The sequence below is a fragment of the Ascaphus truei genome, chromosome 15 (assembly GCF_040206685.1).
Source record: "Ascaphus truei isolate aAscTru1 chromosome 15, aAscTru1.hap1, whole genome shotgun sequence".
Classification (NCBI taxonomy): Eukaryota; Metazoa; Chordata; class Amphibia; order Anura; family Ascaphidae; genus Ascaphus; species Ascaphus truei.
In genome coordinates, this window is record NC_134497.1 from 3621074 (window position 1) to 3646560 (window position 25487).

Consider the following 25487-nt stretch of genomic DNA (forward strand, 5'->3'; position numbering starts at 1 on the left):
GTAGTGTGTAAATTCTATTCTCTGTAATTAAATATACTACACTTATTAATATTTCACCCATTAGACTATTAGGGGCCTATTCAGGTGTATCACTGCAACATCGAACGTGTTTGCATGTTCCTACCAAATGGTTTGAATTTTGTGAAAAAACGGTATTGTACAAAAATTAGAATGCTGTACGACTTGGAATTTGCTGTCTCAGAGATCTGCCTGTGCAATTTCGCTCCAGTCTGGCAGAGCTGCACAGAGAAGCTGCACAGAGAAGCTGCATCTCCCTGCACAGAAAGAAGCTGCATCTCCCTGCACAGCTCTTGCAGGCGATCTCCCTGCACAGAGAGAGCTGCATCTCCCTGCACAACTCTTACAGGCGATCTCCCTGCACAGAGAGACGCTGCATCCCCCTGCACAGAAAGAAGCTGCATCTCCCTGCACAGAGAGAGCTGCATCTCCCTGCACAGCTCTTGCAGGCGATCTCCCTGCACAGAGAGAGCTGCATCTCCCTGCACAGCTCTTGCAGGCGATCTCCCTGCACAGAGAGAAGCTGCCTCTCCCTGCACAGCTCTTGCAGGCGATCTCCCTGCACAGAGAGATGCTGCATCTCCCTGCACAGAGAGAAACTGCATCTCCCTGCACAGCTCTTGCGGGCGATATCCAGAAAACTTGACCAGTTGGGGGCCCTTTCTCTTGTCATTTTTTGAATAAATATAATCTTTTTCTCATTTGTATACTTCCTCTTTCATTTGCTAAAAATGTCCATACGCTTGGGTAGGATGTGGGCTGACATTCTGGGGAATATTTTAAGTGTTTGTTTTCTGGTATGACGCATCTCACATATAAATATATATAGCACAGTGACAAATCTTGTGACAGTTATCAACATACATTAGTAGTTTAACAGCTCATAAAGAATGTGGCATCCAACAGATAAGAGGTATGGCATTTTATTTTGCACCACTTTAACTATGTATGTATGTATATCTTTATTTACATAGTGCCAAAAGTGTACTCAGCGCTTCACAAAGAATACAGTACAGGGAATTATAATAATACAATAAGCGCAGCAAAATCAGACAATAGGAAAGGAAATCCCTGCCCCGAAGAGCTTAAAATCTAAGAGGTTTCATGGGAGACATACAGAGACAGCAGGTGAGGGAATAAGTTCTGTAGATGGCAGTGCTTGGTCACAATGGGTGGTAGGAGTAACTGTGGGACAGTAGCCATGAGTACAGGCTATTGGGATGCTTGATTTGTGGGGCGATTGTTAAGATTAGTCAGTATTAAATCAGAAGGTTAACAACATTTGCAGGGAAAGAGATGGCGTGGGTGGGATCAGGTGTATATGTCTGTGTTCAGGATTAGGAGATATCCCCAGCAGCAGAAAGGAGTAGATAAAGGGTGTGAATAGAGGATTTGTGTGGGTGCTTTATATTGAGGGGTAAAGAAGTTGTTGGGAGAGAGGTGTATAAATAATGGTGCAGTGGGGAGTTGGCAACTTGGAGAGAACAGAAACATTCACAAAGGAGTGCGGAAACAGTCAGCAGAAAAAGCAATAGAGAGGGCATAGTGAGATGCAGGAGGAGAGACTTCCCAGGTACTGGGGGATAGGAAGAGCACAAATTATCACAGCATTTAGAAAGTCACGTTCTCACAGTTGCAAAGTTTTTGTTGTTGTTATGGTGCAGAGTCCAGATTTTCTTGTAGTATTCACCTCCAATTACAACTCCAGAATTAACTCCACAGACACTTTATGTGACACTTTGGGGGTGACACAGACAATGATGTCTCTTTTATGGTGTGGTGCCCAAAACTGTACTTACTAATTCTTTATAGAGGGGCATACTTTTGCTTACTTTCCTACCATCCATTCCCCGTTTAATGCGAGATTAGATCGTATTTGCCTTTACAGCTACTGTGTGACATTGGGCACTATTGCTAATAAGCTTGCTGTAGGCTTGCTGTAGTTCTGGTTTCTGAAGACCATGTAACCTTATTAAATGGTTGGGAAAAAAATGAATGATTTGCCCCAGTAATGTTTTTAAATACTGTAGAACTGACTCTTTTATTATTACATATTGAAATTCACAGTCATGTAGCTCCTTGTACCATATTTGACCTGCAATAAGCTTGCGGTAGGCAATAATATGCAATAAGCTTGCGGTAGCTCTTAAAGCATAGGTTGGTTACTTTGGAAGCGCGCGGCTTGATATTGAAACCCACGTGAGAAACAGAACATACCAAATATGTTCCAGAATATTTTCAATGAAGTAACTAATGCATTTACCCCATTAAAGAGCTGGCATTATTCGCCCTAACAAAGAAATACGGAGAATGCAAACAGCACCCATTAAGCTATTATAGGAAACGCTCTTGTAAACTCTTTGCAGGAACATGGAAGGAAGAATATTTCTTCATTTCCAAGTATACAACTGAAAGCAGAACTAAAAATAAATGATGTTTGTATTTGGTTAATGTTTCCTCTTAAACAAAAGCGTGCTGTGGTTGGGTTACCATGTTATGTGTCATAGTCTTACGTGTATCTTTGTTACGTTCTCTGCTGCACTGATTTCTGTTCATTCAGATGGAAATCTTTAGTAATGGGTTCCATACTGCCCTATGTATGAAAAGGTGTGATTTATTAAAATGCACAGAGGAGGGGGCCCCAAACATATCTTTGATATTAAAATATACTACTATACGCAATGAATAAAATAGGGCAAAACTTGAATTATTTTTGCAATCTAGAATTTTTTTTTAGTAGAGTTTCAATTTACAAAGGGTCCACAGAACACCTATAGAATGCTAACTGGTCCCACACAGTACAAAAATGATAACCCTATTGATTATTTGCTTGATCATTTAATTTGCTACGTCTAAATGTAAGATCTACACACAAAAGCTATAAACATATATATATATATATATATATATATATATATATATATATATATATATAATCACTTGTGAGCACACACGTCTTAGGCCTCGGCCAAGCTTCCCGCTGGCGTGCTGAGGCGCGCTGAGGCTCAGGGAAAGCGGGTGCTTTCCCTGGCCTTGTGGGTGCTTTCCCTGCGCGCCGTCAGGGGGCGGGCCAGTGACGTCACGGAGCTGGTTCGCCCTCATTGGGCGAACCGCTCACGTGACCGCCCTGCGCGCCGGCAAGCGGGGAAATCTAAAATTCTGGTAAGACCTGCGCTTCCGCAAGCGCTTGCGGAAGCGTAGGCGAGCCCCAACTACAGCCGTTCTCATTGCGGCTGTAGAGGCTCAGTGCTGAGCGGGAGCGCGCCTCAGCATGCCTCCGCCAGCAAGCAGCAACCATGGACGAGGCCTAAGACAGGTCTGCAACCTTGCCTTTCACCATTATCACCTAGCATACAGTGCTTCCACTGCAGCAAGGGATTCTGGGAAATTACATGCAAATGGGCACACAATGTGTCACCTTTCGCCTGAAATCCATTTTTACATGAAACCCTTATAAGCAAATGTCAGCTGTTCACACAGCTTTTAAGCACAGCATGGGATTAGATGCAAAGCCAGTCAAACCACTCACAGACAGCTGTTTCGACCTTTATGGGTCTCATCAGTGTGAGGTTGGTTGTACTGGCTTTGCAATTCTCAAGGCTGCGTAGGTTTACCATACACATTTTAAGTTATGGTGGGTGAAAAAGGCGGTGTGTGTGTGTATATATATATATATATATATTATATCTCAGAGTTATCTCAACTTCTTCATTGTGATTACAGGCATACCCCGCTTTAAGGACACTCACTTTAAGTACACTCGCGAGTAAGTACATGTCGCCCAATAGGCAAACAGCAGCTCACGCATGCGCCTGTCAGCACGTCCTGAACAGCAATACCGGCTCCCTACCTGTACCGAAGCTGTGCGCAAGCGGGGAGACTATAGAGCCTGTTACAAATGTGTTACTTACATCAGTTATGCACGTATATGACGATTGCAGTACAGTACATGCATCAATAAATGGTGAAAAGGTAGTGCTTCACTTTAAGTACATTTTCGCTTTACATACATGCTCCGGTCCCATTGCGTACGTTAATGCGGGGTATGTATGTATACAACTTAATGATACATTCACTTTCATTCAAGTAAATGCATTTGGATCATCAGTGTGCACTAGAAAGAGGTGAGAGGTGTCACATTCCTTCCTTCAGTGAAATGGTTAGTGTGTTACAGTAGCTGTGGCCCTTTATCTGGGCATCAATGGTTCTGTTCTTACATACAGTAGGTGGATCGGCTGCTTTGAAGATGTATAGTCAGTATATACAGTAAAAAAAAAAAATTAAATGCTAAAAAAATACACTTTAAGAGGGTGATTCTATAAGTGCCGAAGAGGGAATTTTGGTCCAGAAACGACCCGATTGTATGCTTCAGCACATATAGAATCAGACCCTAAATACGGAACAATGTGGTGCTTTTCCAAGGCTGCATGGAAAGACTGAATCACGCCGCCCTGGGGTTGTTGTGGGAGGGGTACTTTAGATCAGGGATGCTCAACTCTAATCCTCAAGCCCACCCACCCCACGACAGGTCAGCTTTTCAGGATATCCCTGCTTCAGTACAAGTGACTCAATAAAGTCCCAGCTTCAGCACAGGGTGCTCAATCAGAGGGTCATTCTGCGACTGAACATCTGATTGATCCACCTGTGCTGAAGCTGGGATATCCTGAAAACCTGACCTGTTGGAGGACTGGCGTTGAGCTCGCCTGCTTTAGATGAGCAAACACGGACCAGATGTACAACAAAGCACATTCCCATCCCAGACAGGGGTACCTGGGAAATATGCAAATAAATCATTTGAATCCAATTAACGTATTTTGTATTTGTATATTTCTCCGATATCTCGGGTGTTTCATCGCGCTGCCGAGACCGTCGGTGCCTCTATTCAGAGATAAGGAAGTATATACATTATATAGCAGATGAGGTTGAAAAAAGACATACTGTATGTCCATTGAGTTCAACCAACGTTGCATTTAGACGACAGATACTTATCCTATATTTGTACTTACAGGATATTTATCCAGAGGAAGGCAAATAAAAACCCCAGCGACACATTATCCAGTGATATCTCGTAATGGAAAAAAATTATCCTTTCTGGCTCCAGTAATGGCAATTAGATTTTTCCCTAGATCAACATCCTTTCTATGTTAAAGAGGCAATACAAGCGGCACTTTAAAAAAAAAAATATATGTTTTTTTTGTTTTAATATATGCCGCCTTTGATTACCTTTAATTAAAACCTAAGCTGCCGATCGATTGGTTCTCCCGTGAGCTGTCAGCAAAGATCCTGCTTCCCAGGGTTCACAAGTGCAGAGGGTGCAGACAGAGCACAGCTCCAGACGTCCTGCTCTGTCTGCACCCTCTGCACTTCTGAATCAACATTGCAGGACGTCTGGAGCTGTGCTCTGTCTGCACCCTCTGCACTTCTGAATCTAAAGTGCCCTAGTGCCTTATTTAAATCCTGCTTTCCATCATTATTGCCTTCTTCAATATACTGTTTGGGTGATTATTGTGTACATCCCTGTGGTTGTCCCAACTGACTCCACTTGTCACTTCCCCTACAGTACTACTCAGTTTCTCTGCAATTTATTGAGGGGCACTCCATTATCACCGGACCACCATATAATGGTTATAATATGTCATATGTCTCAATAGGACACTTGCCCAGGTTTGAGCACCACACACACCACGTTCTTCCCAGGGTTCACTAAATGGCCGCATTTCAGTTTCAATCAATACTTCAGTCAGTGTAACTCAGCAGCTACCATCTATTCTTAAATCACTACGGTAACATTATGTATTTTTACAGTTTCCAGCTCAAACTGCTGGGAATATTGGCAACATATGATTACAAACAGGAAAGTGTTGCAAAGATCTTGCACTGCTGGGGAGGTGGGCTAAACCTGCTATAGAAATCAAAGAATGCTCAGTATATTAAACTCATTAAAAATGGCATTAAGAGTTGAATTTTAAATAAAAAAATGTAGTAACTATTATGTAAAACTACAGAACTGATTTATTTTAAATAAACACACGTAGGATATTGCCCCTTTAAACTTATTTGGCATATTCCTGTATCAATATCGATTGTACTGTATGTGCTATTACAGTCACCACAGGTAGTAGATTCCACATAGTATCTGCCCTTGTTGTAAATAACCCTTTCCTTTCCTGCTGGTGAAATCTTTTTTCCTCCAGTCTCAAGAGATGACCCCGTGTTCATTTGTACTGCCCTTGGGATGAATAGATCCCTTAAAGCTCCTTGTATTGACCCTGAATATATTAGTAAATAGTAATCATATCGCCTCTCAGACACCTCTTATCTAATGTAAACAAACCTAATTTGGATAGTCTTTCCTCATAAATCAGATTATCCATCCCCTTTATTCGTTTAGTGGCTCTTCTCTGCACTTCTTCCAATTCCATAATGTATTTTTTATGAAGCTGTGGCCACAAGTGTATTTCATATCCATAGTTTTACTAAGAATTTATACAGCGGCAGCATTATGAAGTTTTGTCTTTCATCAATTAGACCTTATTTAATGCAAGATAATATCCTTTTAGCCTTTGCAGCTACTGCCTGACATTGAGCACTATTACTAAAATTTCTGTCTTCAAGCATTTCTGAATCAAGAATAAACCTAATTATGTCCTATTTAGTCTGTATGTAGGCTGGTCATTCTTGCTTCCTAAAAGAATAACGTACACCTTTCTGTATTAAACATTATCTGCCATTTACCTGCCAAGTTTATACAGTGTCCTTCAGTAAATACATTGCATCCTGCTCTTATTTTACTAACCTACATAATGTTGTGTCATCAGCAAAAATAGAAGCCTTTCTCTCTATGCCAACCTCAAGGTAATTAATACAGAGGACCGATCCTTGAATTTTATCCCAACCTGAGAAGGTTCCACTTAAGACAACTTTCTGCTGCGTGTTCTTAAACCGAATCCAATGTCTATTATTTTGTACAGTAACCTTTTGTAAAGCACTGCATCCAAAGCCTTTGCAAAATCTAAGTTGACTACAATAACTGCATTTTCCTGGTCTAAATTCCAACTTACAGGTATCTACTCAAACAAATAAGGGTAGTTTGGCATGATTTATCCCTCATAAATCCATGCAGACACTTACGAATAATGTTCTTATCCAATACTGTAGGCATTCCTGAATATTTAAGTAATAATCCCCGAAGAACAGGGCATTACGGGCCAATAATGCCCTGGCTGGAAGAGTTGAAGGGCCGAGGCGACGCCGAGGTACAGATGCAGCGGCCGTTATCCGAACATTTCCCGGTGTGGATTCCTGGGCACACCCAGGTCGTGCTGCATGACTTCTTCAAACGTTCCCGCGTTAAGACGCGTGTTTACTTGTGTTTTTACTAGTGCCGGCGCTGGCGCGTTGCTGGATTGGGATAGGTGTGACTGGTGTGATCGGCGGCGTTCACGGAAGAATAACGAGTGGACGCCGCGTGGAATACAGCAGAGTTCATGAAAACGGCTCCGTGAAATGTTCGGATAACGCCCGCTGCGTCTGTAACCCAGATAGGCCATTATTGGCCAGTAATGCCCTGCTCTGAGGGGATTATTACTATTATTGGCTAAATGTAGGGTTATTTTTAATGTTTCATAAAAAAGATAACACTTTTGTAGACACATTTTTTAGTCATATTGATTTTTATCAGCATGATCGTCTACATTCTTTTACTGCACATGTTTATTAAAAGGAAATTGTACATACACACATCCCCCTGTATATACACAAACACACAGTGCAGCCCCCCTGTACACCCACAAAACACTCTGCAGCCCTCCTCCACCCTCTACAAAACACACACTGAAGACACACACAGAGCAGCCCCACAAACACACACTGCAGCCCTCCTCTACCCTCTACAAAACACACACTGAAGACACACACACAGAGAAGCCCCACTCTACACCCACAAACACACACTGCAGCCCTCTGTAAACCCGCAAAACTGCAGGCACACACACATACCAAAACCCACTCTGCAGCCCTCCTCCACCTTCTACACCCACTGAAGACACACACACACCAAAAAAACACACTGCTGCCCCCTCTACATCCACAAAACACTCAGCAGACACACACAGACACACAAACGGTTCTCCTGTGCGGAGCTCTCTGCAGGCAGGGTGGGGGAGGAGTCAGTGCCTGGCTGCAGGCAGGGTGGGGGAGGAGTCAGTGCCTGGCTGCAGGCAGGGAGGGGGAGGAGTCGGTGCCTGGCTGCAGGCAGGGAGGGGGAGGAGTCAGTGCCTGGCTGTAGGCAGGGAGGGGGAGGAGTCAGTGTCTGGCTGCAGGCAGGGAGTGGGAGGAGTCAGTGCCTGGCTGCAGGGTGGGAGGGGGAGGAGTCAGTGCCTGGCTGCAGGCAGGGAGGGGAGGAGTCAGTGTCTGGCTGCAGGCAGGGAGGTTGATGAGTCAGTGCCTGGCTGCAGGCAGGGTGGGGGAGGAGTCAGTGCCTGGCTGCAGGCAGGGAGGGGGAGGAGTCAGTACCTGGCTGCAGGCAGGGAGGGGGAGGAGTCAGTGTCTGGCTGCAGGCAGGGAGGGGGAGGAGTCAGTGCCTGGCAGCAGGCAGGGTGGGGGAGGAGTCAGTGCCTGGCTGTAGGCAGGGTGGGGGAGGAGTCAGTGTCTGGCTGCAGGCAGGGTGGGGGAGGAGTCAGTGTCTGGCTGCAGGCAGGGGGAGGAGTCAGTGTCTGGCTGCAGGCAGGGTGGGGGAGGAGTCAGTGCCTGGCTGTAGGCAGAGAGGAGGAGGAGTCAGTGCTTTGCTGCAGGCAGGGAGGGGGAGGAGTCAGTGCCTGGCTGCAGGCAGGGAGGGGGAGGAGTCAGTCTCTGGCTGCAGGCAGGGAGGGGGAGGAGTCAGTCTCTGGCTGCAGGCAGGGAGGGGGAGGAGTCAGTGCCTGGCTGCAGGCAGGGTGGGGGAGGAGTCAGTGCCTGGCTGCAGGCAGGGAGGGGGAGGAGTCAGTGCCAGGCTGTAGGCAGAGAGGGGGAGGAGTCAGTGCCTGGCTGCAGGCAGGGTGGGGGAGAAGTCAGTGCCTGGCTGCAGGCAGGGAGGGGGAGGAGTCAGTGTCTGGCTGCAGGCAGGGAGTGGGAGGAGTCAGTGCCTGGCTGCAGGGTGGTAGGGGGAGGAGTCAGTGCCTGGCTGCAGGCAGGGAGGGGGAGGAGTCGGTGCCTGGCTGCAGGCAGGGAGGGGGAGGAGTCAGTGCCTGGCTGAAGGCAGGGAGGGGGAATCAGTGCCAGGCTGTAGGCAGAGAGGGGGAGGAGTCAGTGCCTGGCTGCAGGCAGGGTGGGGGGAGGAGTCAGTGTCTGGCTGCAGGCAGGGAGGGGGAGGAGTCAGTGTCTGGCTGCAGGCAGGGAGTGGGAGGAGTCAGTGCCTGGCTGCAGGGTGGGAAGGGGAGGAGTCAGTGCCTGGCTGCAGGCAGGGAGGTTGATGAGTCAGTGCCTGGCTGCAGGCAGGGTGGGGGAGGAGTCAGTGCCTGGCTGCAGGCAGAGAGGGGGAGGAGTCAGTGTCTGGCTGCAGGCAGGGAGGGGGAGGAGTCAGTGCCTGGCAGCAGGCAGGGTGGGGGAGGAGTCAGTGCCTGGCTGTAGGCAGGGTGGGGGAGGAGTCAGTGTCTGGCTGCAGGCAGGGTGGGGGAGGAGTCAGTGTCTGGCTGAAGGCAGGGGGAGGAGTCAGTGTCTGGCTGCAGGCAGGGAGGGGGAGGAGTCAGTGCCTGGCTGCAGGCAGGGAGGGGGAGGAGTCAGTCTCTGGCTGCAGGCAGGGAGGGGGAGGAGTCAGTCTCTGGCTGCAGGCAGGGAGGGGGAGGAGTCAGTGCCTGGCTGCAGGCAGGGTGGGGGAGGAGTCAGTGCCTGGCTGCAGGCAGGGAGGGGGAGGAGTCAGTGCCTGGCTGCAGGCAGGGAGGGGGAGGAGTCAGTGCCTGGCTGCAGGCAGGGAGGGGGAGGAGTCAGTGCCAGGCTGTAGGCAGAGAGGGGGAGGAGTCAGTGTCTGGCTGCAGGCAGGGTGGAGGAGGAGTCAGTGCCTGGCTGCAAGCAGGGAGGGGGAGGAGTCAGTGCCTGGCTGCAGGCAGGGTGGGGGAGGAGTCAGTGCCTGGCTGCAGGCAGGGAGGGGGAGGAGTCAGTGTCTGGCTGCAGGCAGGGAGTGGGAGGAGTCAGTGCCTGGCTGCAGGGTGGTAGGGGGAGGAGTCAGTGCCTGGCTGCAGGCAGGGAGGTTGATGAGTCAGTGCCTGGCTGCAGGCAGGGAGAGGGAGGAGTCAGTGCCTGGCTGCAGGCAGGGTGGGGGAGGAGTCAGTGCCTGGCTGCAGGCAGGGAGGGGGAGGGGTCAGTACCTGGTTGCAGGCAGGGAGAGGGAGGAGTAAGTGTCTGGCTGCAGTCAGGGAGGGGGAGGAGTCAGTCTCTGGCTGCAGGCAGGGAGGGGGAGGAGTCAGTGCCTGGCTGCAGGCAGGGTGGGAGAGGAGTCAGTGCCTGGCTGCAGGCAGGGAGAGGGAGGAGTAAGTGTCTGGCTGCAGGCAGGGAGGGGGAGGAGTCAGTCTCTGGCTGCAGGCAGGGAGGGGGAGGAGTCAGTGCCTGGCTGCAGGCAGGGTGGGGGAGGAGTCAGTGCCTGGCTGCAGGCAGGGAGGGGGAGGAGTCAGTGCCTGGCTGCAGGCAGGGTGGGGGAGGAGTCAGTGCCTGGCTGCAGGCAGGGAGGGGGAGGAGTCAGTGCCAGGCTGTAGGCAGAGAGGGGGAGGAGTCAGTGTCTGGCTGCAGGCAGGGTGGGGGAGGAGTCAGTGCCTGGCTGCAGGCAGGGTGGGGGAGGAGTCAGTGCCTGGCTGCAGGCAGGGAGGGGGAGGAGTCAGTGTCTGGCTGCAGGCAGGGAGTGGGAGGAGTCAGTGCCTGGCTGCAGGGTGGTAGGGGGAGGAGTCAGTGCCTGGCTGCAGGCAGGGAGGTTGATGAGTCAGTGCCTGGCTGCAGGCAGGGAGAGGGAGGAGTCAGTGTCTGGCTGCAGGCAGGCAGGGGGAGGAGTCAGTGCCTGGCAGCAGGCAGGGTGGGGGAGGAGTCAGTGTCTGGCTGCAGGCAGGGGGAGGAGTCAGTGTCTGGCTGCAGGCAGGGTGGGGGAGGAGTCAGTGCCTGGCTGTAGACAGAGAGGGGGAGGAGTCAGTGCCTTGCTGCAGGCAGGGAGGGGGAGGAGTCAGTGTCTGGCTGTAGACAGGGAGGGGGAGGAGTCAGTGCCTGGCTGCAGGCAGGGAGGGGGAGGAGTCAGTCTCTGGCTGCAGGCAGGGAGGGGGAGGATTCAGTGCCTGGCTGCAGGCAGGGTGGGGGAGGAGTCAGTGCCTGGCTGCAGGCAGGGAGGGGGAGGAGTCAGTGCCTGGCTGCATGCAGGGAGGGGGAGGAGTCAGTGTCTGGCTGCAGGCAGGGATGGGGAGGAGTCAGTGCCTGGCTGCAGGCAGGGTGGGGGAGGAGTCAGTCTGGCTGCAGGCAGGGTGAAGGGAGGAGTCAGTGCCTGGCTGCAGGCAGGGTGGGGAGGAGTCAGTGCATGGCTGCAGGCAGGGAGGGGGAGGAGTCAGTTTCTGGCTGCAGGCAGGGTGGAGGAGGAGTCAGTGCCTGGCTGCAGGCAGGGAGGGGGAGGAGTCAGTACCTGGCTGCAGGCAGGGAGAAGGAGGAGTCAGTGTCTGGCTGCAGGCAGGCAGGGGGAGGAGTCAGTGCCTGGCAGCAGGCAGGGTGGGGGAGGAGTCAGTGTCTGGCTGCAGGCAGGGAGGGGGAGGAGTCAGTACCTGGCTGCAGGCAGGGAGAAGGAGGAGTCAGTTTCTGGCTGCAGGCAGGCAGGGGGAGGAGTCAGTGCCTGGCTGCAGGCAGGGAGGGGGAGGAGTCAGTGTCTGGCTGCAGGCAGGGATGGGGAGGAGTCAGTGCCTGGCTGCAGGCAGGGTGGGGGAGGAGTCAGTCTGGCTGCAGGCAGGGTGAAGGGAGGAGTCAGTGCCTGGCTGCAGGCAGGGTGGGGAGGAGTCCGTGCATGGATGCAGGCAGGGAGGGGGAGGAGTCAGTTTCTGGCTGCAGGCAGGGTGGAGGAGGAGTCAGTGCCTGGCTGCAGGCAGGGAGGGGGAGGAGTCAGTACCTGGCTGCAGGCAGGGAGGGGAGGAGTCAGTGCCTGGCAGCATGCAGGGTGGGGGAGGAGTCAGTGCCTGGCTGTAGGCAGGGTGGGGGAGGAGTCAGTGTCTGGCTGCAGGCAGGGAGGGGGAGGAGTCAGTACCTGGCTGCAGGCAGGGAGAAGGAGGAGTCAGTTTCTGGCTGCAGGCAGGCAGGGGGAGGAGTCAGTGCCAGGCAGCAGGCAGGGTGGGGGAGAAGTCAGTGTCTGGCTGCAGGCAGGGGGAGGAGTCAGTGTCTGGCTGCAGGCAGGCTGGGGGAGGAGTCAGTGCCTGGCTGTAGGCAGAGAGGAGGAGGAGTCAGTGCCTTGCTGCAGGCAGGGAGGGGGAGGAGTCAGTCTCTGGCTGCAGGCAGGGAGTGGGAGGAGTCAGTGCCTGGCAGCAGGCAGGGTGGGGGGAGGAGTCAGTGTCTGGCTGCAGGCAGGGAGGGGGAGGAGTCAGTGTCTGGCTGCAGGCAGGGTGGGGGGAGGAGTCAGTGTCTGGCTGCAGGCAGGGAGGGGGAGGAGTCAGTGTCTGGCTGCAGGCAGGGAGTGGGAGGAGTCAGTGCCTGGCTGCAGGGTGGGAGGGGGAGGAGTCAGTGCCTGGCTGCAGGCAGGGAGGTTGATGAGTCAGTGCCTGGCTGCAGGCAGGGTGGGGGAGGAGTCAGTGCCTGGCTGCAGGCAGGGAGGGGGAGGAGTCAGTGTCTGGCTGCAGGCAGGGAGGGGGAGGAGTCAGTGCCTGGCAGCAGGCAGGGTGGTGGAGGAGTCAGTGCCTGGCTGTAGGCAGGGTGGGGGAGGAGTCAGTGTCTGGCTGCAGGCAGGGTGGGGGAGGAGTCAGTGTCTGGCTGCAGGCAGGGGGAGGAGTCAGTGTCTGGCTGCAGGCAGGGAGGGGGAGGAGTCAGTGCCTGGCTGCAGGCAGGGAGGGGGAGGAGTCAGTGTCTGGCTGCAGGCAGGGTGGCGGAGGAGTCAGTGTCTGGCTGCAGGCAGGGTGGGGGAGGACTCAGTGCCTGGCTGCAGGCAGGGAGGGGGAGGAGTCAGTGCCTGGCTGCAGGCAGGGAGGGGGAGGAGTCAGTGCCTGGCTGCAGGCAGGGAGGGGGAGGAGTCAGTGTCGGGCTGCAGGCAGGGAGGGGGAGGAGTCAGTGCCTGGCTGCAGGCAGGGTGGGGGAGGAGTCAGTCTGGCTGCAGGCAGGGTGAAGGGCGGAGTCAGTGCCTGGCTGCAGGCAGGGTGGGGAGGAGTCAGTGCATGGCTGCAGGCAGGGAGTGGGAGGAGTCAGTGCCTGGCTGCAGGCAGGGTGGAGGAGGAGTCAGTGCCTGGTTGCAGGCAGGGAGGGGGAGGAGTCAGTTTCTGGCTGCAGGCAGGGTGGGGGTGGAGTCAGTGCCTGGTTGCAGGCAGGGAGGGGGAGGAGTCAGTGCCTGGCTGCAGGCAGGGAGGGGGAGGAGTCAGTGCCTTGCTGCAGGCATGGTGGGGGAGGAGTCAGTGTCTGGCTGCAGGCAGGGAGGGGGAGGAGTCAGTGTTTGGCTGCAGGCAGGGTGGGGGAGGAGGAGTCAGTGCCTGGCTGCAGGCAGGGTGGGGGAGGAGTCAGTGTCTGGCTGCAGGCAGGGAGGGGGAGGAGTCAGTGCCTGGCTGCAGGCAGGGAGTGGGAGGAGTCAGTGCCAGGCTGTAGGCAGAGAGGGGGAGGAGTCAGTGTCTGGCTGCAGGCAGGGTGGGGGAGGAGTCAGTGCCTGGCTGCAGGCAGGGTGGGGGAGGAGTCAGTGTCTGGCTGCAGGCAGGGAGTGGGAGGAGTCAGTGCCTGGCTGCAGGGTGGGAGGAGTCAGTGCCTGGCTGCAGGCAGGGAGGTTGATGAGTCAGTGCCTGGCTGCAGGCAGGGAAAGGGAGGAGTCAGTGCCTGGCTGCAGGCAGGGAGGGGGAGGAGTCAGTACCTGGCTGCAGGCAGGGAGAGGGAGGAGTCAGTGTCTGGCTGCAGGCAGGTAGGGGGAGGAGTCAGTGCCTGGCAGCAGGCAGGGTGGGGGAGGAGTCAGTGCCTGGCTGTAGGCAGGGTGGGGGAGGAGTCAGTGTCTGGCTGTAGGCAGAGAGGGGGAGGAGTCAGTGCCTTGCTGCAGGCAGGGAGGGGGAGGAGTCAGTGCCAGGCTGTAGGCAGAGAGGGGAGGAGTCAGTGTCTGGCTGCAGGCAGGGTGGGGGAGGAGTCAGTGCCTGGCTGTAGGCAGGGTGGTGGAGGAGTCAGTGTCTGGCTGCAGGCAGGGAGGGGGAGGAGTCAGTGCCTGGCTGCAGGCAGGGTGGGGCAGGAGTCGGTGTCTGGCTGCAGGCAGGGTGGGGGAGGAGGAGTCAGTGCCTGGCTGCAGGCAGAGAGGGGGAGGAGTCAGTGCCTGGCTGCAGGCAGGGTGGGGGAGGAGTCAGTGCCTCGCTGCAGGGAGGGGGAGGAGTCAGTGTCTGGCTGCAGGCAGGGTGGGGGAGGAGTCAGTACCTGGCTGCAGGGAGGGTGGGGGAGGAGTCGGTGCCTGGCTGCAGGCAGAGAGGGGAGGAGTCAGTGCCTGGCTGCAGGGAGGGGGAGGAGTCGGTGTCTGGCTGCAGGCAGGGTGAGGGAGGAGTCGGTGCCTGGCTGTAGGCAGAGAGGAGGAGGAGTCAGTGCCTTGCTGCAGGCAGGGAGGGGGAGGAGTCAGTCTCTGGCTGCAGGCAGGGAGTGGGAGGAGTCAGTGCCTGGCAGCAGGCAGGGTGGGGGAGGAGTCAGTGCCTGGCTGTAGGCAGGGTGGGGGAGGAGTCAGTGTCTGGCTGCAGGCAGGGTGGGGGAGGAGTCAGTGTCTGGCTGCAGGCAGGGTGGGGGAGGACTCAGTGCCTGGCTGCAGGCAGGGAGGGGGAGGAGTCAGTGCCTGGCTGCAGGCAGGGAGGGGGAGGAGTCAGTGCCTGGCTGCAGGCAGGGAGGGGGAGGAGTCAGTGTCGGGCTGCAGGCAGGGAGGGGGAGGAGTCAGTGCCTGGCTGCAGGCAGGGTGGGGGAGGAGTCAGTCTGGCTGCAGGCAGGGTGAAGGGCGGAGTCAGTGCCTGGCTGCAGGCAGGGTGGGGAGGAGTCAGTGCATGGCTGCAGGCAGGGAGTGGGAGGAGTCAGTGCCTGGCTGCAGGCAGGGTGGAGGAGGAGTCAGTGCCTGGTTGCAGGCAGGGAGGGGGAGGAGTCAGTTTCTGGCTGCAGGCAGGGTGGGGGTGGAGTCAGTGCCTGGTTGCAGGCAGGGAGGGGGAGGAGTCAGTGCCTGGCTGCAGGCAGGGAGGGGGAGGAGTCAGTGCCTTGCTGCAGGCATGGTGGGGGAGGAGTCAGTGTCTGGCTGCAGGCAGGGAGGGGGAGGAGTCAGTGTTTGGCTGCAGGCAGGGTGGGGGAGGAGGAGTCAGTGCCTGGCTGCAGGCAGGGTGGGGGAGGAGTCAGTGTCTGGCTGCAGGCAGGGAGGGGGAGGAGTCAGTGCCTGGCTGCAGGCAGGGAGTGGGAGGAGTCAGTGCCAGGCTGTAGGCAGAGAGGGGGAGGAGTCAGTGTCTGGCTGCAGGCAGGGTGGGGGAGGAGTCAGTGCCTGGCTGCAGGCAGGGAGGGGGAGGAGTCAGTGTCTGGCTGCAGGCAGGGAGTGGGAGGAGTCAGTGCCTGGCTGCAGGGTGGGAGGGGAGGAGTCAGTGCCTGGCTGCAGGCAGGGAGGTTGATGAGTCAGTGCCTGGCTGCAGGCAGGGAGAGGGAGGAGTCAGTGCCTGGCTGCAGGCAGGGAGGGGGAGGAGTCAGTACCTGGCTGCAGGCAGGGAGAGGGAGGAGTCAGTGTCTGGCTGCAGGCAGGTAGGGGGAGGAGTCAGTGCCTGGCAGCAGGCAGGGTGGGGGAGGAGTCAGTGCCTGGCTGTAGGCAGGGTGGGGGAGGAGTCAGTGTCTGGCTGTAGGCAGAGAGGGGGAGGAGTCAGTGCCTTGCTGCAGGCAGGGAGGGGGAGGAGTCAGTGCCAGGCTGTAGGCAGAGAGGGGAGGAGTCAGTGTCTGGCTGCAGGCAGGGTGGGGGAGGAGTCAGTGCCTTGCTGTAGGCAGGGTGGTGGAGGAGTCAGTGTCTGGCTGCAGGCAGGGAGGGGGAGGAGTCAGTGCCTGGCTGCAGGCAGGGTGGGACAGGAGTCGGTGTCTGGCTGCAGGCAGGGTGGGGGAGGAGGAGTCAGTGCCTGGCTGCAGGCAGAGAGGGGGAGGAGTCAGTGCCTGGCTGCAGGCAGGGTGGGGGAGGAGTCAGTGCCTCGCTGCAGGGAGGGGGAGGAGTCAGTGTCTGGCTGCAGGCAGGGTGGGGGAGGAGTCAGTACCTGGCTGCAGGGAGGGTGGGGGAGGAGTCGGTGCCTGGCTGCAGGCAGAGAGGGGAGGAGTCAGTGCCTGGCTGCAGGGAGGGGGAGGAGTCGGTGTCTGGCTGCAGGCAGGGTGAGGGAGGAGTCGGTGCCTGGCTGCAGGCAGGGAGGGGGAGGAGTCAGTGCTTGGCTGCAGGCAGGGAGGGGGGGGGAGTCAGTGCCTGGCTGCAGGCAGGTTGGGTGAGGAGTCAGTGCCTGGCTGCAGACAGCGTGGGGGAGGAGTCAGTGTCTGGCTGCAGGCAGGGTGGGGGAGGAGTCGGTGCCTGGCTGCAGGCAGGGTGGGGGAGGAGTCGGTGCCTGGCTGCAGGCAGGGAGGGGGAGCAGTCAGTGCCTGGCTGCAGGCAGGGTTTGGGGAGGAGTCAGAGCCTTGCTGCAGGCAGGGTGGGGGAGGAGTCAGTGCCTGGCTGCAGGCAGGGAGGAGTCAGTGTCTGGCTGCAGGCAGGGTGGATGAGGAGTCGGTGCCTGGCTGCAGGCAGGGAGGGGGAGGAGTCAGTGCCTGGCTGCAGGCAGGGTTTGGGGAGGAGTCAGAGCCTTGCTGCAAGCAGGGTGGGGGAGGAGTCAGTGCCTGGCTGCAGGCAGGGAGGGGGAGGAGTCAGTGTCTGGCTGCAGGCAGGGTGGGGGAGGAGTCGGTGCCTGGCTGCAGGCAGGGTTTGGGGAGAAGTCAGAGCCTTGCTGCAGGCAGGGTGGGGGAGGAGTCAGTGCCTGGCTGCAGGCAGGGTGGGGGAGGAGTCAGTGCCTGGCTGCAGGCAGGGAGGGGGAGGAGTCAGTTCCTGGCTGCAGGCAGGGTGGGGGAGGAGTCAGTGCCTGGCTGTAGGCAGGGTGGGGGAGGAGTCAGTGTCTGGCTGTAGGCAGAGAGGGGGAGGAGTCAGTGCCTTGCTGCAGGCAGGGAGGGGGAGGAGTCAGTGCCAGGCTGTAGGCAGAGAGGGGAGGAGTCAGTGTCTGGCTGCAGGCAGGGTGGGGGAGGAGTCAGTGCCTGGCTGTAGGCAGGGTGGTGGAGGAGTCAGTGTCTGGCTGCAGGCAGGGAGGGGGAGGAGTCAGTGCCTGGCTGCAGGCAGGGTGGGGCAGGAGTCGGTGTCTGGCTGCAGGCAGGGTGGGGGAGGAGGAGTCAGTGCCTGGCTGCAGGCAGAGAGGGGGAGGAGTCAGTGCCTGGCTGCAGGCAGGGTGGGGGAGGAGTCAGTGCCTCGCTGCAGGGAGGGGGAGGAGTCAGTGTCTGGCTGCAGGCAGGGTGGGGGAGGAGTCAGTACCTGGCTGCAGGGAGGGTGGGGGAGGAGTCGGTGCCTGGCTGCAGGCAGAGAGGGGAGGAGTCAGTGCCTGGCTGCAGGGAGGGGGAGGAGTCGGTGTCTGGCTGCAGGCAGGGTGAGGGAGGAGTCGGTGCCTGGCTGTAGGCAGAGAGGAGGAGGAGTCAGTGCCTTGCTGCAGGCAGGGAGGGGGAGGAGTCAGTCTCTGGCTGCAGGCAGGGAGTGGGAGGAGTCAGTGCCTGGCAGCAGGCAGGGTGGGGGAGGAGTCAGTGCCTGGCTGTAGGCAGGGTGGGGGAGGAGTCAGTGTCTGGCTGCAGGCAGGGTGGGGGAGGAGTCAGTGTCTGGCTGCAGGCAGGGTGGGGGAGGACTCAGTGCCTGGCTGCAGGCAGGGAGGGGGAGGAGTCAGTGCCTGGCTGCAGGCAGGGAGGGGGAGGAGTCAGTGCCTGGCTGCAGGCAGGGAGGGGGAGGAGTCAGTGTCGGGCTGCAGGCAGGGAGGGGGAGGAGTCAGTGCCTGGCTGCAGGCAGGGTGGGGGAGGAGTCAGTCTGGCTGCAGGCAGGGTGAAGGGCGGAGTCAGTGCCTGGCTGCAGGCAGGGTGGGGAGGAGTCAGTGCATGGCTGCAGGCAGGGAGTGGGAGGAGTCAGTGCCTGGCTGCAGGCAGGGTGGAGGAGGAGTCAGTGCCTGGTTGCAGGCAGGGAGGGGGAGGAGTCAGTTTCTGGCTGCAGGCAGGGTGGGGGTGGAGTCAGTGCCTGGTTGCAGGCAGGGAGGGGGAGGAGTCAGTGCCTGGCTGCAGGCAGGGAGGGGGAGGAGTCAGTGCCTTGCTGCAGGCATGGTGGGGGAGGAGTCAGTGTCTGGCTGCAGGCAGGGAGGGGGAGGAGTCAGTGTTTGGCTGCAGGCAGGGTGGGGGAGGAGGAGTCAGTGCCTGGCTGCAGGCAGGGTGGGGGAGGAGTCAGTGTCTGGCTGCAGGCAGGGAGGGGGAGGAGTCAGTGCCTGGCTGCAGGCAGGGAGTGGGAGGAGTCAGTGCCAGGCTGTAGGCAGAGAGGGGGAGGAGTCAGTGTCTGGCTGCAGGCAGGGTGGGGGAGGAGTCAGTGCCTGGCTGCAGGCAGGGAGGGGGAGGAGTCAGTGTCTGGCTGCAGGCAGGGAGTGGGAGGAGTCAGTGCCTGGCTGCAGGGTGGGAGGGGAGGAGTCAGTGCCTGGCTGCAGGCAGGGAGGTTGATGAGTCAGTGCCTGGCTGCAGGCAGGGAGAGGGAGGAGTCAGTGCCTGGCTGCAGGCAGGGAGGGGGAGGAGTCAGTACCTGGCTGCAGGCAGGGAGAGGGAGGAGTCAGTGTCTGGCTGCAGGCAGGTAGGGGGAGGAGTCAGTGCCTGGCAGCAGGCAGGGTGGGGGAGGAGTCAGTGCCTGGCTGTAGGCAGGGTGGGGGAGGAGTCAGTGTCTGGCTGTAGGCAGAGAGGGGGAGGAGTCAGTGCCTTGCTGCAGGCAGGGAGGGGGAGGAGTCAGTGCCAGGCTGTAGGCAGAGAGGGGAGGAGTCAGTGTCTGGCTGCAGGCAGGGTGGGGGAGGAGTCAGTGCCTGGCTGTAGGCAGGGTGGTGGAGGAGTCAGTGTCTGGCTGCAGGCAGGGAGGGGGAGGAGTCAGTGCCTGGCTGCAGGCAGGGTGGGGCAGGAGTCGGTGTCTGGCTGCAGGCAGGGTGGGGGAGGAGGAGTCAGTGCCTGGCTGCAGGCAGAGAGGGGGAGGAGTCAGTGCCTGGCTGCAGGCAGGGTGGGGGAGGAGTCAGTGCCTCGCTGCAGGGAGGGGGAGGAGTCGGTGTCTGGCTGCAGGCAGGGTGAGGGAGGAGTCGGTGCCTGGCTGCAGGCAGGGAGGGGGAGGAGTCAGTGCTTGGCTGCAGGCAGGGAGGGGGGGGGAGTCAGTGCCTGGCTGCAGGCAGGTTGGGTGAGGAGTCAGTGCCTGGCTGCAGACAGCGTGGGGGAGGAGTCAGTGTCTGGCTGCAGGCAGGGTGGGGGAGGAGTCGGTGCCTGGCTGCAGGCAGGGTGGGGGAGGAGTCGGTGCCTGGCTGCAGGCAGGGAGGGGGAGCAGTCAGTGCCTGGCTGCAGGCAGGGTTTGGGGAGGAGTCAGAGCCTTGCTGCAGGCAGGGTGGGGGAGGAGTCAGTGCCTGGCTGCAGGCAGGGAGGAGTCAGTGTCTGGCTGCAGGCAGGGTGGATGAGGAGTCGGTGCCTGGCTGCAGGCAGGGAGGGGGAGGAGTCAGTGCCTGGCTGCAGGCAGGGTTTGGGGAGGAGTCAGAGCCTTGCTGCAAGCAGGGTGGGGGAGGAGTCAGTGCCTGGCTGCAGGCAGGGAGGGGGAGGAGTCAGTGTCTGGCTGCAGGCAGGGTGGGGGAGGAGTCGGTGCCTGGCTGCAGGCAGGGTTTGGGGAGAAGTCAGAGCCTTGCTGCAGGCAGGGTGGGGGAGGAGTCAGTGCCTGGCTGCAGGCAGGGTGGGGGAGGAGTCAGTGCCTGGCTGCAGGCAGGGAGGGGGAGGAGTCAGTTCCTGGCTGCAGGCAGGGAGTGGGAGGAGTCAGTGCCTGGCTGCAGGCAGGGAGTGGGAGGAGTCAGTGCCTGGCTGCAGGCATGGTGGGGGAGGAGTCAGTGCCTGGCTGCAGGCAGGGAGTGGGAGGAGTCAGTGCCTGGCTGCAGGCATGGTGGGGGAGGAGTCAGTGCCTGTGTATATGTCCCGCCCCTCTGTGTTGATAGAGGACCCCATGAACCAGAGACCTGTAAGCACTGACAGATCTGCACACAGACACATTCATCTACGAAGAGCTCACAATGTTAAGGGTCCGTAATACCAAACAAACCTATTTTTATTAATTGGTTTATTAATATATACTTCTTTTTACAGATCGGTAAACTGGAACCGTTTTCAGAAGGTTGTATTTGCAAGAGCACACGTTCTGTTCCTGGGTGCCTGGTCTGCATATTCCCGTCCTGTTCCTGCAAACAGGAAACAGCTCATAACATTGATTATTGTGTGTGCATTACTCTCCTTATCAAATGGGCTCTTCCTTTATAATTGGCTCATCACCTCTTTACAGTACGAGTCTCAACCATCAGCTGTGTTGTCCATAATTGTGGGCATCTTCCTTTTTTGCACTCTAGTTTTAATGCATCCGATTCGTTGCATATTAACCATAATTATCCCTACAATGGGCACCAAACAAGGGCGAAGGCTCCTGCTGTCTTCCTGCTTCATGATCACGACATTCAACATTGTCCCAAATATCATTGCCAATATCCAAACCATTCTGCAAATGATCAAATGCATTTCCCAACACTCCTCCGAAAGGCTTTTAAATTCAACATGTCTCTGGGAAAAAGCTACTGGCGATGTTAGCAGGATGGTCGCAGAGGTTAATGCTGAAATAGCTAAGGCAGCTTTGAAACCCTTCAGAAGAGATGTGACTTTTTTTGCTCACACTGAAACATCTTTAGTCTCGAGCCAAATATTACAAACTACTGAGAGGATTAAGGAGGATTTCATCACTGTTGAATCACTGTTCAAGGATAGCATTCTATCAGCCAACAGGGCGCTGGCAGGCTTTTTTATCATGTATCTCCTACTTAACGCCACTTGGTATTTAAAATGTTATTTAACCGACCTTAAATTTGACAACTCGTATATTACACAAAAACTTGAAAAGTTGGCAGAGGCAAATAAAGCTTCCCACATGCTGGCCTGCTCTCCTAAAAGGCTGATCAAATCAACAGGACTCACGCTATCGAGAGAAGAGCGGTGCTCCTGCCTATTCCGGATGGCGATTCTCTCCTTATTCATGCTGCTGACAGCGTTGATTATAGCGTCAGATCACGTTGCCTTTAAGTCTGCCACGAAGGCTGGAACCTGGGTCAAAAGCTTGCCCGCCGCGCAAATTACCCTTCAGATAAAGTATGACGTAAGTGTGTTTTTGGGCCGCGATGCTTGTTTTTATGCAGTGACACGGGATTTAAGAAAAGCACTAACATCACCTAATTATTTTTGCGCCACAGCTGTTTTATATAAACCATGTAAATTCCTGTGGTATAAAATTGCAATCATTCGTTCTACCCCATATGATGCCAACTCAATGTGCAGCTAAGGCGCTATGCAATACGGGGTGAGGATGCACTGCAAGTATTTGGAGCTCAAAGCCTCAGTGACATGAAAAGTGGACTTCTGAGCTTATTGAATAAAAGGCTAAAAGATGCACAACCAAGAGAAGTACAGAGAAACGTTCCCTTTAATATATTATTATCATTGTTATTATTAACGGCTGATGAGAACCTCTTAGCCCCAACTACAGGAGTTTACTCCTATTTGCAGTAAAACCTTGGGCCCTATTTGAGTCTTGACTTTCTTTCATATTTAAGAGAGTGTTCCGTCTGTCCAAAGCTATGTTTTATTCCCTTACTGCAGGGATTCTCAACTCCAGTCCTCAAGACCATCCCCCCACCCCCCCACCAACAGGTCAGGTTTTCAGGATATCCCTGCTTCAGCACAGGTAGCTCAATCAGTGGCTCAGTCTTTGCCTGATAAGTGCATGATATATACACATACATAAATACATTGGGAGAAAGGAAACCCTGCGCCAAACAGCTTACATTCTAAAACCGCAAGCATTTTGGATCACAGATTAATTTGTGCATGTACATATTCTTTTTTAATTATCAATGCAAAATATTTATAGTGATCGAAGAAAGTGAGATGGCTAATATATATTATATTTGAACTTGGCTTACTTCATGCTCAGATGTTGATGAACTTTAAACCTTGTGTCCCTTTGCACGCAGGTTGTATTAAAGAATCCGGTAATACAATTCTTCCACACAAACATCCCTCTGTATTCGAAGGATGGGCAGTATCCCTGGGACATGACGTTTGTTTCGGAAGACTGCATAACACCGGCAAGCCCGCCAAATAATTCCATCACGTTCACCGTTGGATTCATTTTCTGCCTGACGTTCGCCATGATATTTTTGGAAGCTTATGCGCATCGTTTATGCAGAAAAATCTCCGCTTCGTTCTATGAGAGGCGAGAAGGAGAAAGAGTCGCATATCTCTTCGAAAAAATATTGCAGCAGCACGCCGCAAATGTCATCAATATATCCAAATGACTTTACCTGCAGTTCTCATACACACGGCACACTATGGGGGTTACTTGTTAAACTGCAATATTGCCAGCTGGTAATGGCAGAGGACTTGGTGTGATAGTTCAGGGTTACTAGTCTCAGTGACCCTGGCAGAATACATGAATGTCAATTTTGGTATTAATACTATTTTGTTGCCTTATGACCGTAGTTAACTCTTTTGTAGTGTTGCTTAATTGTTTTTTTTTTGCAATTCTAATTTTCGGTTCTTTATGTGCAACATTTGCTTTTGTAGCCGATTATGGGTATTGAAGCAATGCCCCAGATAGCACGTGTCCGTTGTGTGCCGAGTTTCCTTATCGGTGCCCTGCGGTGCAGTAATTGTTCACCATGGAATCTCCAACTGTCTTTAGAGAATCAGATTGGAGCCGGTGTTGATCTTTGGCTGGCTCTGGCCTCCTGGATGCACATGACTCTGGCCTCCTGGATGCACATGGCTCTGGCCTCCTGGATGCACATGGCTCTGGCCTCCTGGATGCACATGGCGCTGGCCTCCTGGATGCACATGGCTCTGGCCTCCTGGATGCACATGGCTCTGGCCTCCTGGATGCACATGGCGCTGGCCTCCTGGATGCACATGGCGCTGGCCTCCTGGATGCACATGGCGCTGGCCTCCTGGATGCACATGGCTCTGGCCTCCTGGATGCACATGGCTCTGGCCTCCTGGATGCACATGGCTCTGGCCTCCTGGATGCACATGGCTCTGGCCTCCTGGATGCACATGGCGCTGGCCTCCTGGATGCACATGGCTCTGGCCTCCTGGATGCGCCAGTTCTGACCTCTGCACTGCCGCAGCCTCTGGCCTCCTTTATGCGCCAGTTCTGGCCTCTGCTCTGCCGCAGCCTCTGGCCTCCTTTATGCGCCAGTTCTGACCTCTGCTCTGCCGCAGCCTCTGGCCTCCTTTATGCACCAGTTCTGACCTCTGCACTGCCGCAGCCTCTGGCCTCCTTTATGCGCCAGTTCTGGCCTCTGCACTGCCGCAGCCTCTGGCCTCCTTTATGCGCCAGTTCTGGCCTCTGCACTGCCGCAGCCTCTGGCCTCCTGCGTGATTAGTTATAAGGTGATAGACAACACACATCGTATCGTGCCATTATCAAGGCATATTACAGTATTTGTGTTGAACGTATCAGCTTCCTCTTCTTCTTCTTCTCCATGACGACCTTGATGAAGTAATATTGCTGAAATGAATATACTGTTGAAATTATTGAAAAGGACTGGGGGGGTTTACGGAGAGGAAATTGTTAGCAGTGTGCGGAATCCATCTTGTCTTTGTGTGTGTTATATGAGTATGCATGTTGATGCAAGAGTGAACTTTGCTCCAGAGGGGTGTGGGGGGGGGGGGGATATGGACTGTGCCTTGTTGCTCCAACACTCAAGTGTTTTGGTCAGCTAAAAGAACCAGTTTAGGTTAGATGTATTGATCTTTGGAGTCAGTCTGAGATAGATAAGATGACCTGTAACTTGATTGGTTTAGAAGAGGATTATCCCCTTGTATACAGGGAATGCTGTGATGTGATTATATTCTGCCTAGTAACCTATGTTAAACAAAGGAATCTAACATGTATATACAGCCTGCGTGGGCCCTCCCCCCCCACCCCCCACCTCTGGCAGAATGTCTAATGGACAACATTTGTGTATGATCATACTCTGTGCTGTACGTACAGGCAATAAACTTCTCATTATCAAACAAACCAATGTTTGTGAGTTTGCAAATATCGACAACCAGTATCTGTGAAGTCGTCAATCTCCTCAATGAATTTGCCATGAATGACTGTTTTTAGAATCTGCTCATTATTTCTGTAGTATGTGTTTAGGGGGGATGGTAGGGGCACCCCCTGTTCCTCTCCGGTGCCTGCGCTCGAGACATTTTATCTTTGTCTTTGCTGCACAGCTCTTGGAAAGATCCCTATGCTATTTACTTAGTCTGCAAAATGTCTCTCACTGTCAATGTATCTGAAACCAGAGCATAATACGTGCCATACTCACAATGCACCTGCTGGATACAGGGTTATAAAGCATGTATTTTTCTTAACCAGATGTTCCAGGAGTTGCCCATCGCTGAACAAGAGAGCTACTGTACTTTGGTTGCAGTAAATACATCTTATTGGGACTTATATATACAGTTACTAAAATATATGTCATAGTTTCATTCACTTTCAAAGAAGACATTAGGAGTCTTAGCTAAGACATTTTTCATTTGGTTGGTGGAAATAAAAAGGGAATCCTTCGTTTGAGACATTAACACGAAGTATTTGGGCGTATGACTTGGTTGAGGTTAGTTATCCCCGAGTTTTTTGTACAGATGTTATAAATACAAATGATGTATTCCCAGAGAGCAGACCTTTTCTGTCATTTGAAACCTGCTGCGCTGACAGTGCAAGTCTAATTGTAATTCTCTTTGTAGAAAGTGTGATGAAGTATTTACTGAGGCGTAAAACAGAAGCTGCTAATTTATGCCTGGGCTGAAAGATTAAATGGAAACGAGGGTTTAAAGCCGCAGGCTGTGCTGTTAGATTTCTTTGTAGTTTTTTTTTTAAACTACAGGGGGGCTCTCAAAGTAGATTTGTGGGGTACAGACCTGCGGGGGCCCCCACAATTCAGGCAAAAATATTTGGTCACAGGGCTCATTTCGGCCGCCAATAGAAACCT

The 25487-nt window shown here is 54.9% G+C and overlaps 1 protein-coding gene across 1 annotated transcript; it reads left to right on the forward strand.

The window, feature by feature from the left end:
• The first annotated feature begins 860 nt into the window (after window positions 1-860).
• OCSTAMP (osteoclast stimulatory transmembrane protein) lies at window positions 861-22815 on the forward strand. Its single transcript, XM_075572617.1, has 3 exons — window positions 861-931; window positions 20557-21607; window positions 22482-22815. Exons 1-3 carry the CDS (start codon window positions 909-911, stop codon window positions 22803-22805), a joined length of 1398 nt encoding a protein of 465 aa, XP_075428732.1. The 5' UTR covers window positions 861-908; the 3' UTR covers window positions 22806-22815.
• Window positions 22816-25487: the final 2672 nt, after the last annotated feature.

What these genes read in the sequence shown, in the direction of transcription:
- OCSTAMP (XM_075572617.1), top strand. Translation starts at nt 909, where the DNA reads ATGTGGCATCCAACAGATAAGAG. An exon ending in TGGCATCCAACAGATAAGAG is followed by an intron (nt 932 to 20,556) that starts GTATGGCATTTT and finishes TTCTTTTTACAG; the next exon opens with ATCGGTAAACTGGAACCGTT. An exon ending in CCCTTCAGATAAAGTATGAC is followed by an intron (nt 21,608 to 22,481) that starts GTAAGTGTGTTT and finishes CTTTGCACGCAG; the next exon opens with GTTGTATTAAAGAATCCGGT.